Below are 13733 nucleotides of genomic sequence, written 5' to 3' on the forward strand. Positions count from 1 at the left end.
ACAACGCGGTAAAGTAGAACAATAAAGCACAAATTGTTGTGATAAACACACTCTCATCCCACAAAAACATATATATCTTAGCATCAAAGTAGAACAAACGGCGATTGATCACCGAATCTCACATCATCATAAGTGATGAGCATACACCATAATCTCATTCTCCAATAGCTATGGCTTGCCCAGTGGACAGTGCACGCTTAGGTTCAGCATCCTCACTACCATCACCATATGAAGACATCAAAAACAGGTTGAACAGGCTCCCAAATCTAGATCTAGATCGATCGGGAGAGATTGAACGAGTACAAAAACGCTTCTAAGGAACTCCCAGATCTAAATCTAGATCAGGAGAGAAATGATTCCAGGTCTAGATCTAAATCGGGAGATGAGAGCTTCCAAAACTCGGAGAAGTTGTATAATAATCGCTTCTAGTGCCATATGAACTGATCGTATTCCTTCTTGATCCTGTCGGACTTTTTGGTTTCAAGGATCTGAAGCAGCGGGTTGATTCCCAACGATGGAAGTGGAAGATACACCCAGCGAGCAAAAAAAAGCATAAGGAGCAAACAAAGAAAAAAAACAAGAAAACTAGATAAAAACAATAAAATACTCCCGTATCAAATCGGGAGAGAAAATCTCAATTCGAATTAAGAAGATAGAGCGTTCCTCGACTGAGAATTCTCAGTTGATGGAGCTTAGAGTGGAAGAGAAAAAAGGAACAAGAGAGAGGTGGGTGAGAAGAGAAAGCGGCTAGGGTTTTTGAGACTAACTGGTGTTGTCGATCGTTACTTCAAGCGTGGCTCTTTTATCAATTAATTGGATCTTCATTTTCGATGTTTTGCTTCAAGACTTGGACGCTGCATTAACAATTTATGTCGATTGGAACTGTATTCCCTTGTCGACTAACTAGATTCGTTGACTAGAAGCTCTCAACACTTAGCAAATTTTTTACCTCTGTTGCTTTTTACCCGGTCGTTGCCAACCAAGTCGTCGATTGAGTACTTGGATATTTTTTGGCATCAACAATACTTAAATGACTTTTCATTTTTTATTGGCATGATAATTTTAAAAAATCCCAAAATTGTTACGATGTTAAATTATGTTGTTGTACTAAAACGGCTTTGTTCCAGCCTTTCCTCGTTCTAAAGGAGTCGTATTTTATCCGAACTCGCTGGTTTCGAAAATGATTCCGTGTATCTTATTTTAATTGGATCTCCACAAGAATTATGGAAAAATGCTGTAGCATTGATAAAAATCCCCACCACAAACAAAAAAAGAACATGCTATGTTGTACAAGAAGTTCCAAAGATATGGAGTAAAAAACAAGAGTTAATATCACGAAAATCTCAAACTGGTACTTATGTGATAAATTTATCAAAAACTATTTTTTGAACACAAAAAACCCCAAATTGGTACACTCGTGACAAATTTACCCTCCGTTAGTTTCCGTTAAATTTTATCTTTAAATTGCTGAGTTAGATGATTCTTAATAGTTGACGGGTATACCAGTTTGGGGTTTTACCCCTCCGTTTATCACATGTTTACCAATTTGTGATTTTTTGTGGTTTTAATCCAATTTAACTGAGGGTAAATTTGTTACAAGTGTATCAGTTTAGGATTTTTGATGGTAAAAAAATTAGTTTGAGATAAATTTATCACAGGTATACAAGTTTAGATTTTTTATGATAAAAAAATTAATTCGGGATAATTTTATCATAAATATACTAATTTAACGTTTTTCGTGGTATTAACTCAAAAAACAAAAGCTCCGTCACAGATGACGCATTCTTACGAATCTGAGCAGGCTGAGAAACAATTAAATATTGGGACAAGGAAGCCAGCACGCGCGTCTCAATCCTCTCAAGATATTCCAATGGATATTCTTGCAAGCCGACACAAGCGTCTCAATCCAAGTTTGGTTCCAAAATTTTCTACCTTAGACTTGTATATGAAAATTTTTAGTTGTAGGCAATTTGCCACCAAATCCCTGACACTGAAATCCCGAAAACGTTGCTTTCTGATATGACGACGTTGACGGGCAAAGATGTGCGACTCCTTAGCAATTGGTAATAGAATATCTTGAGAGAGTCTAGGCCTTTACTGACCTCAGCGTCGAAACATTTAAAAAGTGAAGCATTATCGTTGGGATTTGGCCAAATTTCGTATGGCCTGTTCATTTCAAATATGTTACGCTTAGTCCTTATACTTATTCACTGTGTTTTTGCTAAGGATTTCTGTTAATTATTTTCGTTGATTGTGTTGAAATACAGCAAAACCAGAAAATAGTTCCTGTTCAACTACTGTCCACCCTAAATGAAGAACCTTAATGAAGGGTGAATGTGTCATACATGTACAAGCTTGGGATTTTTAGCATCACAGAAAAAAGTCTAGGATAAATGTGTCACAGTGGATATAATTTGGGGTTTTTGGTGGCTTTTGCCCATTTCATAAAGGAAACTTCAACATTATAGTGTACATGTCTACCACATTAATCTTTGACCTTCATAATATTCTTCCACAAAATTAAAAGAAATACAAATCTCATATTTTTTTCCTGCACCACAATCGACATGCCCGAGCTTTGCTCAGGCTAAGTAGCTAGTATAAAATAAGGGAAAAAGTCACCAAAAATCCTAAATTATGTTTACTGTGACACATGTATCTTAAATTGTTTTTTGTGTGACATAAAAATTCCCAAACTTGTACCTGTATAACACATTTACTCTCCGTCAAAATTCTATCAACGATAACCATTAAAAATCTACCTACATGGATACATGAAAGAAAATAGTGTTGATATGACGCCAACATGGCTTAAGGGTGCGTTTTTTTTTTTATGGAAAACGTAAAGTTTTTGGAAAATGTTTTCCAGGAAATCATTTTCTAGGAAAATGGTTAGTTTTCCTTTGCTCAGTAATATATGATCGAAAACGTTTTTTGGGTTTTGGATATTATTTGGAAAATGATTTTAATCTCATGACTTTATTTCGGACAAAAAAAATTTGAATTTTTTATTTTAAAAAAATTCGAATTTTATGTTATTTTTCTTTTTCTTTTCTTTTTTTTTAAAAATCTAATTTTTAATTATTTTTATTTTTCTTTTCTTTTTAAAAAATCGAATTTTTAATTATTTTTTTCTCTTTTCTTTTTCGTTTTTTCTTTCTTTCCTTTTTTTTTTCTCTCTTCCTCCACCGCTACCGACCGGCGACGGCCATAGGCAAGTTGGAGGCTTGCCCGGCGATGGCCACAGGCGAGCTCAAGGATCGCCCGGCGACGGCCATAGGCAAGCTCAAGCTTGCCGACCTCGCCCGAGCTTGGGCTCACCTGGATCTGGCGAGCCGCGAGCTCACCGTCTTCAACGGAGCTTGGGTTGATTAGCTCGCAGCTTGCCGTCCTCCATCGAGCCCGAGCTCAGCTCGCCGGCCTCGACAGAGCTCAGGCTGACGAGTTCGCAGCTCGCCGGCCTCGGCCGAGCCTGCGAGGCCGACCCGCGTCTGTGGCCGATCGCCGACGACAGCGGGAGGGAGGAAGAAGGAAAAAGAAAAAAGAAAAAAAAAGAAAAGAAAAGAAAGAAAAGGAAAAAAAAGAAAAAAGAAAAGAAAAATAAAATGTTAACAAATTTAAGATAATCAATTCTGGAAAGTGTTTTCACCTTCTTAAATTAGGAAATTCACTTTTCTAATTTATACATGAATGTTTTCCTTGATCAGAAAGTGTTTTCGGTTAACCAAATCATTTTCGAACAACCAAACGGATGAAAGTCCAAAAAACACTTTCCCGGAAAATACTTTCACCAAAACAAACGCACCCTAAGTGAAATAAAAATAACGTTGTTTTGGCTGAAAAATATTCTGACGGAAGTTAAATGTATCACATAGATACACGTTTAAGGTTTTTTATGTCACAGTGATCATAATTTATGATTTTTGACATCACAAAAAAATTATGGGTAAATATATTACCGTGGGCACTGGGCATAATTTGGAATTTTTGTGCTTTTTTCCATAAAATAAAGGGATATAAAACCCCAATTGCTCAAGTCCTTCTCGCCGTTTACATGCTATCATCGCCAACCATTGCTTTAGATTTTCATTATTAATTTATTATTACAACTAAATTATCTTGACAAAAACTTGTGAGGGAGACGGCAGGCACCTAAGGGAAATGAATCACCGCCTCGGCTAGGGTTGAGCATGGTCCAAGGTAGAATCACGAAGCGGACCGAACCGGCCTTGGGAATTGGCACGGCTCCTGGTTCCAAATTTTTAGAACCTGTTCGGTGCGGTTCAGCTTCCAGTTCTCATGTTGGAATCGAACTGGATCGGGCCGAGAATCGAAGAACCTAGAAACCTATCCGTGAACTAGAATATCGACCCTAAACGCTCCAATACTTAAACGGGGGGGGGGGGGGGGGGGAAGCACATATCTATGCATGTCAGTTTCAAAGATATTTTTCTAAAACTATAATAGTAGATGAATGCATGGGTCTTGCCAATTCTAGTGCTGCTGGGGTGAGCATGGTCTGGATTGATTTGGTCCAACACCGGACCCAAGGACCAACCCGCACAGTATCGATCCCCAATTTTTAGGACCAAGGACCGACCCTGTTGAGCTTAGACCGAGGACTGGACCGACCCAATGGGCTCGGTTCGGTTCTAGGGTCAACCCAGGACCCATCGATTATTTTTTTGTTCATTTTGTATTCATTAAAAGGACAAACATACTACTTCAAATTACATAACTATCAACAATGCAATATTGAGCATCCAAACTATGAACTCCAGTACATATCAAACATAAATATAAGATAAAGTAAAAACATAAATTTTACACTTGCTAAAAACAACAAACCATTAAAATGAACACGTGAAATACAATTAAACCATAAGAAGTTCAAATTATGTAATATAAATCATGAATTAAACAACTTCATATTTTGTTCATTTTTAAATGATTGCTTCAGCTTCCGAATACCTGAAAACAAAACAAACAACACATATAATTAATACTTAATAAAGTATGTTTGCCCAGCTGAGCTGTGCTCGTGAGGCGAGTGAGGAGAGGCCAAAGGCGAGTGGCAAGGCGAGTGAGGCAAGCAAAAAGAGGCAAGCGGCGAGGCAAGCAAATAGAGGCATACAGTGAGGCAAGTGAGGGGAGAGGTCGAGGCGAGCGAACAAAGCAAGGCGAGGAAAGAGGTTTCTATTTTTTTTTTTATCGAATTACGGCTGAGTTTCTTTCTACTTTCTAATTTACACGGCATACTGAACTATATAAGAAAGAAGAGAAGAGGCGCTAGGGGTTAGAGTAGACAAAAGCATATATAATATATAATATATAACACACGGATTGGACAAACCCTAAACTTCCAGTATCGAGGACTAACCCGCACATTACAGGGTCCAGGGGTCTTAGGACCAAAAACCGACCCAATCCCCTGGGAACCGGACCAGGACCGGCCGAGTTAGACCGGTCCAGGGTCAGTCTAGGATTGACCTTGGACCGATGCTCACCCCTAATTCTACATTGCATTGATTGTGCAAAAATGAAATCATGCGTACGTATAACTCCTGCAGGTTTGGAGAGGTGTGGGATTTGTCTCCGTAAAAAAAAGGAGACTGGGAAAACATGTCTGATTGATTTGATGATAACAAAATTTAGATCAAAATATTTTGTGAGTGGACTTAAATACCGCTGAAGCTGAGATAACGACAGAAAATGCATTCAGGGTTCCTCATTTTTCATGGGTGAAAGTTGCTTAGTGTGGAAAATCGTAAAAACAAGCTCAAAAAACTAAGCATAGGTTCTATGATTGTCCGGAGTGTAAGAATGTGAACTTTCTAACTACATAGAGTCCTCCGACCTAAAAAAATTTACTTAGAGTTCCGAAATTGAAGAACTAGCTCATTTAAATATGATATTTTAAGAGTGCTCCAGCCAAAATTCGTGGACAAAACTGCACTGGAATTTACTAAAAAGGTATGATCAAAATCGACGGACAGGAATTTTTGTTGTTGCTTGCTTTAACTTTCATTTTACTTGATGAAACATGAAACAAAAAAAGGAATAAAAAAATAAAAAATTGGCCGGTTCCGGAGTGTACAAGTTAGATTTCATGCTCCAAAAACTAGAAACCAGCCTCGACGGTATAGTTTATTCTAGGAAAAGTGTCAAAAAAGTCCTAAACCTTTTGCATTGGTGCCAATTTAGTCCTAAACCTTTTACATTGGTGCCAATTCAGTCCTAAATCTTTTTTTTTTGTGCCAATTTAGTTCTAAACTTTTTGTATTGGTGCCAATTCAGTCCTAAACCTTTTTTTGATGCCAATTCAGTCCTAAACCTTGTGTATTGGTGCCAATTCAGTCCTAAACCTTTTGCATTGGTGTCAATTGAGTCATAAACCTTTTTTTTTTGTGCCGATTGAGTCCTAAACCTTTTGTATTTGTGCTAATTCTGTCCTAAACCTTTTGTATGGGTGCCAATTCAGTCCTTCTGGTTAATTTAGCTCAAAAAGGTTTAGGACTGAATCGGCACAAATGCAAAAGGTTTAGGACTGAATCGGCACAAATGCAAAAGGTTTATGACTCAATTGGCACTAAAAAAAAGGATTAGGACTCAATTGGCATCAATGCAAAAGGTTTATGACTAAATTGGCACAAATACAAAAGGTTTAGGACTGAATTGGCACCAAAAAAAGATTTAGGACTAAATTGGCACAAATGCAAAAGGTTTAGGACTGAATTGACACAAAAAAAGGTTTATGACTAAATTGGCACAAATGCAAAAGGTTTAGGACTTTTTTGACACTTTTGCCGTTTATTCTAGGTTCCAAAAGCGACAACTAGTCCCGATAAGGTAGGTTACGGTTCCATAGCTCAAGCTCACCCCTAGCCCAGGCAACGTCAAAATGTGAGCAATTCGTTGTCTTTTAAATTATCAACAATTAGCTAGTGTCAAACAACACGCAATATTTTGGGCCCCCCAAAAAAAAAACGCGAGCATGCAATATCAGAGGAAGCTCGGATACTTTGGAAGGAAATAGGGTTAGGGTTAATACCACGAAAACCCCAAACTGGTACATCTGTGACAAATTTACCAAAAACTAATTTTTTTGATCACGAAAAACTCCAAACCCGGTACACCTATGACAATTTTACCTCGAACTAATTTTTTGACCACAAAAATCATAAGTCAGTATACCTGTGACAATTTTATCCCGAACTAATTTTTTAACCACTAGAAACCCCAAACTAGTATATCTGTGACAAATTTACTATCTGTTAGTTTTCGTTAAATTTTATTGTTAAATTGCTGAGTTTGATAACACGTAGTAATTGACGAGTGTACCAGTTTGGGATTTTACTCCTCTGTTTGTCACAAATTTACAAATTTTTTATTTTTAGTGATATTAATCCAATTTAACGGAAGGTAAATTTGTCACAAGTGTACCAGTTTAGGGTTTTTGGTAGTTAAAAAATTAGTTTGGGGTAAAATTGTCACAGGTGTACCAGTTTGGAGTTTTTGGTGGTCAAAAAATTAGTTCGGGGTAAAATTGTCACAAGTGTACAAATTTGAGATTTTTCGTGGTCAAAAAATTAGTTTGAGGTAAATTTGTCATAAATGTATCGGTTGGGGTTTTTGATGGTCAAAAATTAGTTCGAATAAAATTGTCACAAGTGTCTTAGTTTGGGATTTTTCGTGATATTAACCACGAAAAACCCCAAACTCCAGACACCTATGACAAATTTACCCCGAACTAATTTTTTGACATGAAAAACCTTAAAACTAGTACATCTGTGAAAATTTACCCAAAACTAATTATTTGATCACCAAAAATCCCAAACCGGTACACCCATCAATTGCCACGTGTCATCCAACTCATAAATTCGACAGTAAAATTTAACGGAAACTAACAAAGGATAAAATTATTACAAGTGTACAGATTTGGGGTTTTTGGTGGTCAAAATATTAATTTGGAGTAAATTTGTCATAAGTGTACCGGTTTGGGATTTTTCATGGTATTAACCAAGGAAATAGCAGCGGAAACAAAAACTATATCTGAATCGAGAATAAAACGCCTTATTGGGCATAGCCAAGGCCAATAGAACAAAGACTGGTTTCAATGACCTTGTCATCCAAGTTACACAATGATGAAGCAATGTCCCACTAATGTGTAGTGGACGTGATCTTAAACACCCAGCACCAACTCTTCGAAACATAGAAATATTCTAAAGATTAGACATCTTTTCCTTCAGTTTTGGATTCAAACGCACATTAACCAAACCAGAGGGAAGTGCTGGCAACTCATGAAGCATGTCGCAGTGAAGTAGGTCAAGTGTCTCCAGCTTGGAAAGATGCTTGATTTCAGAAGGCAGGCTGCAAATACCAGAATATTGCAGCCTCATAATTCTCAGATGAATTAGATTCCCAATGTCTCTGGGAATCTCCCCTTTTAAACTCCTACACGAGGAGGCATGTTCTTCGAGGCTATGTAGCCGCCCAATAAAACTAGGAAATTCTCTTATGAAGCAATAGTCCGTCTTTAACACTCTCAAACTCCGCAAATTTCCAAAGGAGTTTGGCAATTTTGAAATGCCTGTTACTGACATATCCAGCTCCTATAAAGAGTTTCCTAATTGGCCAAGGGACTCTGGAAGTTCTCGTTTCCAACGACAATTCCTCAATGACAAGCGTCGGAGTTTAACCAGCTCTCCAATTCCATCAGGGAGTTTGGTAATCTTCGAATTATCTACTGAGTTGAAAGTGCTGTCAGGTGTTCAAATGAGAAGCAATTGGAGGCACAAAGAGTTTCGAGTTTCTTTGAATCACCTTCCAAGGGAATTTCTTGCACAGAAGTCTCATCAATAAGGAGCTCTTTCAAAGCTTCCAAGCGACCCAGTTCAGCAGGCAACATGTTAAGTTCAGTGCAGGACTTCAAATTCAGGCAAAGCAATTTTTTGAGACTCCCGACTGAAGGATCTAAATGCACCAATTGAGAGCATCACTCTAGAGTAACTATCTCCAAATTTGGGAAGCTTGAAAATGTAGGACTTATCAGTAAGTCGGTGCAACCGGTGAGATTTAAGACTTTCAACTGTTCCATCTGTAAAACAGGAGAGAGAACATCATAAGTTCAATCGCCAGATAATTAACAAAATAAATTCATTAGAGCCGTAAATAGGAAACCACCTTGATTTTCCTCCAACCTCGCCAGTCTTCGGTGACTTTGCTCCATGAAAGATAAAGAATGACCAATTCAGTCAGATTAAATTCTGTTGCTTTGAAATCCCTTGGGCACCCTTGCCAACGAAGCCACCTTAACTTTGGAAATACATTTGCAAAATTTCCAGTCATACTTGCATGATCCAATTTCAAGAACCTTATATTAGGCATGCTTTTGAAATTTGTTTCTGCAAATGAAAGGGGACAACAATTCTTGAAGTCAAAGCAGAGGGCTGCGACCTCTTCCATTTCCTACATTTGCCAAGAGTAACAAATCAATCTTAAGCTATAATTTACGATGGGACAATTTTGCAAAGTGATAAGGACGAGAGTGCTTTCTTTTCTGTGCATCCGTCAAGGCTTTCATTTTACGGAAGAAAGTATACCAATGAACCAAAAGTCGTTACCTCTTTCCTGTTGATTACTTTCAGGTCTGTATCATGCATGTATAGTCTACTGCGCCTTCCAGGATATTTATGCTCGTCTTGATCTATAGTTCTGCTGAAACGCTTTAACAGTTTATGCATCCACAGCAGGTTGTCTCCTCCAATTTTCGCTAGGGGCATCAAAACAAGGTGAGAAGGCAAAAGATCTTGATCAGGCCACATGTATGATGCAATTCGGCTATCAACGCCATTGGCAAACCATACTATGTCCCAAAATATTTGTTTCTGCTTTTCATCTATGCTTTATAACAGATTTTCAAAATCTCCCCACAATCCTTCAAAATCTCTTGAGAGTTCTCCTTCCATGGTTTTATCAAGTCCTCTATCTTCTTCCAATCTTCTATTGTTTTACCACGCAGAAGTGAACCGATAACTTCAATAAATGGAACACGTCCCATAGCTTTGACAATCCGCTTCCCAATTTCAGGATAGCCAGGTATTAAACCGTGTGATCCTAAAGCATGCTTGTGGAAAAGTTCAAGAGCTCGATTGCTATCCATATAATTCAATTCATAAATACGGGCCAGGCCTTGAGAAACATATGTGTGGAGAATTCCACTATTTTCTGAAGTAACAAGTATCCGACTTCCAGAACCAAACCAGTTAAGCAGGTCTCTTACAAGATCATCTAGATGAGACTGTCCTTCCACATCATCTATGACAATAAGAACTTTTCGATTGCGAGTTACGTCCACAAAAACTTGATACCTCTTTTGAAAGAAGAACATCCCCATCTCGCTCAAGAATATCATAAATCAACTTAGTTTGCACAAACTGAATACCACCAACATTTTGTGTTGTTTCTCCAATCTCTGTGAGAAAGCTACAACTATTAAAATAAGAGGAGAGTCGGTCGTATACGGCCTTTCCAATAGTTGTCTTGCCGATTCCATTAGTTCCATGGATTCCAACAATGCGCACTCCAACCTCATCATCATCTATTTCCAATAACTTGAGTACATCCTTCACTTGATCATCCATACCAATTACATGTTCAATAGTGGCAACTGAGGTTTGCAACGACTCCAAAGGAAAACTAGGAAGTTTCAACTCCTTGATATGTAGAAGGGGTGGAATCCATTCCATCTTAGGACACTCCCATATCCTTAGTGCAGAGAGATTAGGAAGTGACGAGAGGGCATGAAGATCACTTTCTGTGTACTCCACTATAGGTAGCTCACCAATTTCCAAACGCTTGAGGCTCGTAAGCTCACCAAGTGGTGGGAGACTTTGCATCCTGCACAATGAAACAACCGTAGCTCAACTAACTTAGGCATGTGAGACATCCAGCTTGGAAACCTTGCGCCCCATAGCCTCTTATTTTGAAGCTTCGAAGATTTAAGCTTGGCTGCAGCTCTTTGAGTAGAACTTCATCACTTCCTTTCCCGGCAAACACTAATACTAGTGAAACTAAGGAATCCTTTTCCTTCAAGTTCGCAGCATTTGATTCTGCTACTGCATCTTCTTTTTCTCCCTTAACTTCGATATTCAGACATCCTCTCAAATGGCTTAACCTGTTCAACTCCCCCAGCCCACCATAATTCTTTGGACAATAATCATCCCCAGGCAAAAGGAAATCTGTTAAAGTGCGCAAAAGAGTCAACTGGCCCAACCCATGTGGCATATGAGATAGGGCATTACAGTTGCTAATCTCCAGTTGCCTGAGGTTGACCAATTTTCTTATATCCCTTGGCAACTCTATTAGCTTGCAACACATGTTGAGTTTAAGTACTTGCAAGTTTTGCAATCTTGTCACAGAATCAGGAAGCCTTATGATTCCTTCATTTTTAGAGAGATCTAGAAATGTCAAGTGCTTCAACTCACAAATGGAACTTGGTAACTTCTCAATACCACTATCATAGCAATTCAAGGTGCGCAAGAACTTGAATATAGAAATAAGTTCGCAAAGAGTTTTTTCACCCATTTGAGCTTGACACCTCGAGCTTTTTGTTTGATCCATTTTGATGAATGTCCTCAGATGTTCTGCTCCGAATACAGTAGTTGGAAGTCCCCGTGATAAATCTAAAGTTGAATACCACGACACATGACGGGTTCTTTCACCAATTGACGATCATGGCCAACAAATTCCTCGAGAGTACTCCGGTTTAGCAACCATGCAGGCTAGCGCATTCATTAAATCGTGCATCTTACAAGACGTCACATTTCCAACTCCGTCTTTAGTGCAGTCTTGAAAGAAATTCCTCCTAAGTAGAAATAGTCATGAGCAATGTCTTCCATATCCCGATCTACGTTGTCTATGGGCCAGATAAATCCTTCTGCCATCCAGAGACTCGTCAACATTAGTTAATCAATCAAACAATCTCTGGGAAACAATGAACAGAAGGCAAAGCACTGTTTTAGATGGGATGGGAGATGATGATAACTAAGCTTAAGATGTGAGGTTAAGCCATAATAACTCGACTCTGAAGAAATTTCTGGGATCTCATGCTCAAAATGTAACCACTCAGCTTCAGTTTTCTTGAAGTATAATATTCTTCCAATTATTCGTATCGCCAAAGGGATTCCACGACATCTTTTGGCTATCCGCCTCGCAATAGTTAACTTCTTTGAATCTTTAGTCTCTTCTTCTTCCTCACAAGCCATTCTCATCAACAAATCTAAAGACGAGCTTTCTGAAAGGGTCTCGAGAAAATAAGAGGTTATGCGCATGAAATGCGCAACTGACTGATCGCGTGCAGTTATCAAAATCTTGCTTCCTTCAGCAACTCCCATCAATAAACTTTTCAAGCTCCCCTAGTGTTGAGGAAACTGTAACCATACATCGTCCATAACTAGGAGACACTTTTTCCCACGAATGTGTTCCATAAGTTGATTTTGCAATTGCTCCAACTCAACGTCATCTGCTCTTTCTGTTGCTGCACTTTCTATAATTTTTCGCAATACCATTTTGAAATCAGATAAGTCACCCACACAGACCCATATCCTTAAATCAAAATGGTTGTTGACCATGTCATCCTTGTATAGACATCGAGCTAGAGAAGTCTTTCCAATCCCACCCATACCCCACATTGAAAGGACAGAGATTTTTTCTTCAGTTTTGGAGTCTAACAAGAACTTCGAAATTGCTCTTTTAGCACCATTTCTCCCTATAAACTCCTCCTCGTACACAAAGGGGTCTGACTGCTCTCTCTCCCTCCATCCTCTCCCTACTTCCACATCCTTCGCGTACTCTAGCAAGTTAAAAAACCTCACTCTAGCAGCGATGGCTTCTATTCTCTTCCTAATGCTCTTCAGCTCTGGAGCAAGTTCGTTTGAAGGTGAAAAGAGGGTATTTACCTGCTTCAACTTCTCATCTTTGCCCCGCAATTCTCGCCGCAAAAATTCAACGTTCCATTCTCCGAGCAAGTCCTCTGCACCATGCAAAGCATCTCCGAGATCGTCAAGCCATGCTTTGATTCCGCGGCTCTCGAGGCTCCGCTTTTCCGCATTGCGCACTACCTTTTGGAGAGTAGAAACGGTTTCCTTGAGCTTGTGGAATTCGCCGACAATACCCCATGATTTTCCTTCCTCGGCGAAATCATCCAGAATTTTAGCTATCCTCCAGACGATTGCCTCCGCCATTGCTGTTCGGTGAAGAAGGATCCTGCTCCTCGGTATGCTTAGTCTTGTCGGGGCTCCTCGCATTTCTTACACGGTCAATCAATATGAAAAGACGAATACACCCTCACGTAACTATGGAGAGATTAAAAATTAAGGGCTTTATAAGCAAAATATTTTTTGAGCTATTGTTAGAATAACAGCATATTATGAGTCACAAATTTTTAGAGGAGTGAACTCCACAATAATTTCTAATTATTTATTATTTATCTTTTTGATAAATTCAAGACAGTCACATAAGCATTTTCCAAAAATTATTTTTTGGACGGGGCTATTTCTACTCGAGTTTTGATTAGGAAAGTACTACAAAAGGTCACTTGAATTTTTTCCATTAGCTAAATAGACCGAGCTAATGGAGAGACTTGAATATACTAATTTGACGAGCTGTAGTACTTCATTGTAGTTTTCAAAACCCTTTAAGACTTGATATAAAGACTCCTCATGCACTTATCC

General features: G+C 38.7%; 2 protein-coding genes and 1 pseudogene across 2 annotated transcripts; all 3 read right to left on the reverse strand.

Moving 5' to 3' along the window:
* Positions 1–8059: 8059 nt before the first annotated feature.
* LOC115680525 (disease resistance protein RPV1-like) lies at positions 8060–10335 on the reverse strand (annotated as a pseudogene).
* Positions 9899–11586, reverse strand: LOC130139239 (uncharacterized). The gene is made up of 3 exons (XM_056315776.1): positions 11057–11586; positions 10371–10899; positions 9899–10300 (listed from the first exon to the last, which is right to left on the reverse strand). The coding sequence occupies exons 1-3, from the start codon at positions 11584–11586 to the stop codon at positions 9899–9901; spliced, it is 1461 nt and encodes a 486-aa protein (XP_056171751.1).
* Positions 11587–12416: 830 nt separating this feature from the next.
* On the reverse strand, positions 12417–13244 carry LOC115668347 (putative disease resistance protein RGA3). Its single transcript, XM_030589811.1, has one exon. It carries the CDS (start codon positions 13242–13244, stop codon positions 12417–12419), a length of 828 nt encoding a protein of 275 aa, XP_030445671.1.
* Between the last annotated feature and the right edge of the window lie 489 nt (positions 13245–13733).

This window comes from Syzygium oleosum, unplaced genomic scaffold (assembly GCF_021117445.2).
Source record: "Syzygium oleosum isolate NSW1041296 unplaced genomic scaffold, Sole_v2.1 Sole_v2.11, whole genome shotgun sequence".
Lineage (NCBI taxonomy): Eukaryota > Viridiplantae > Streptophyta > Magnoliopsida > Myrtales > Myrtaceae > Syzygium > Syzygium oleosum.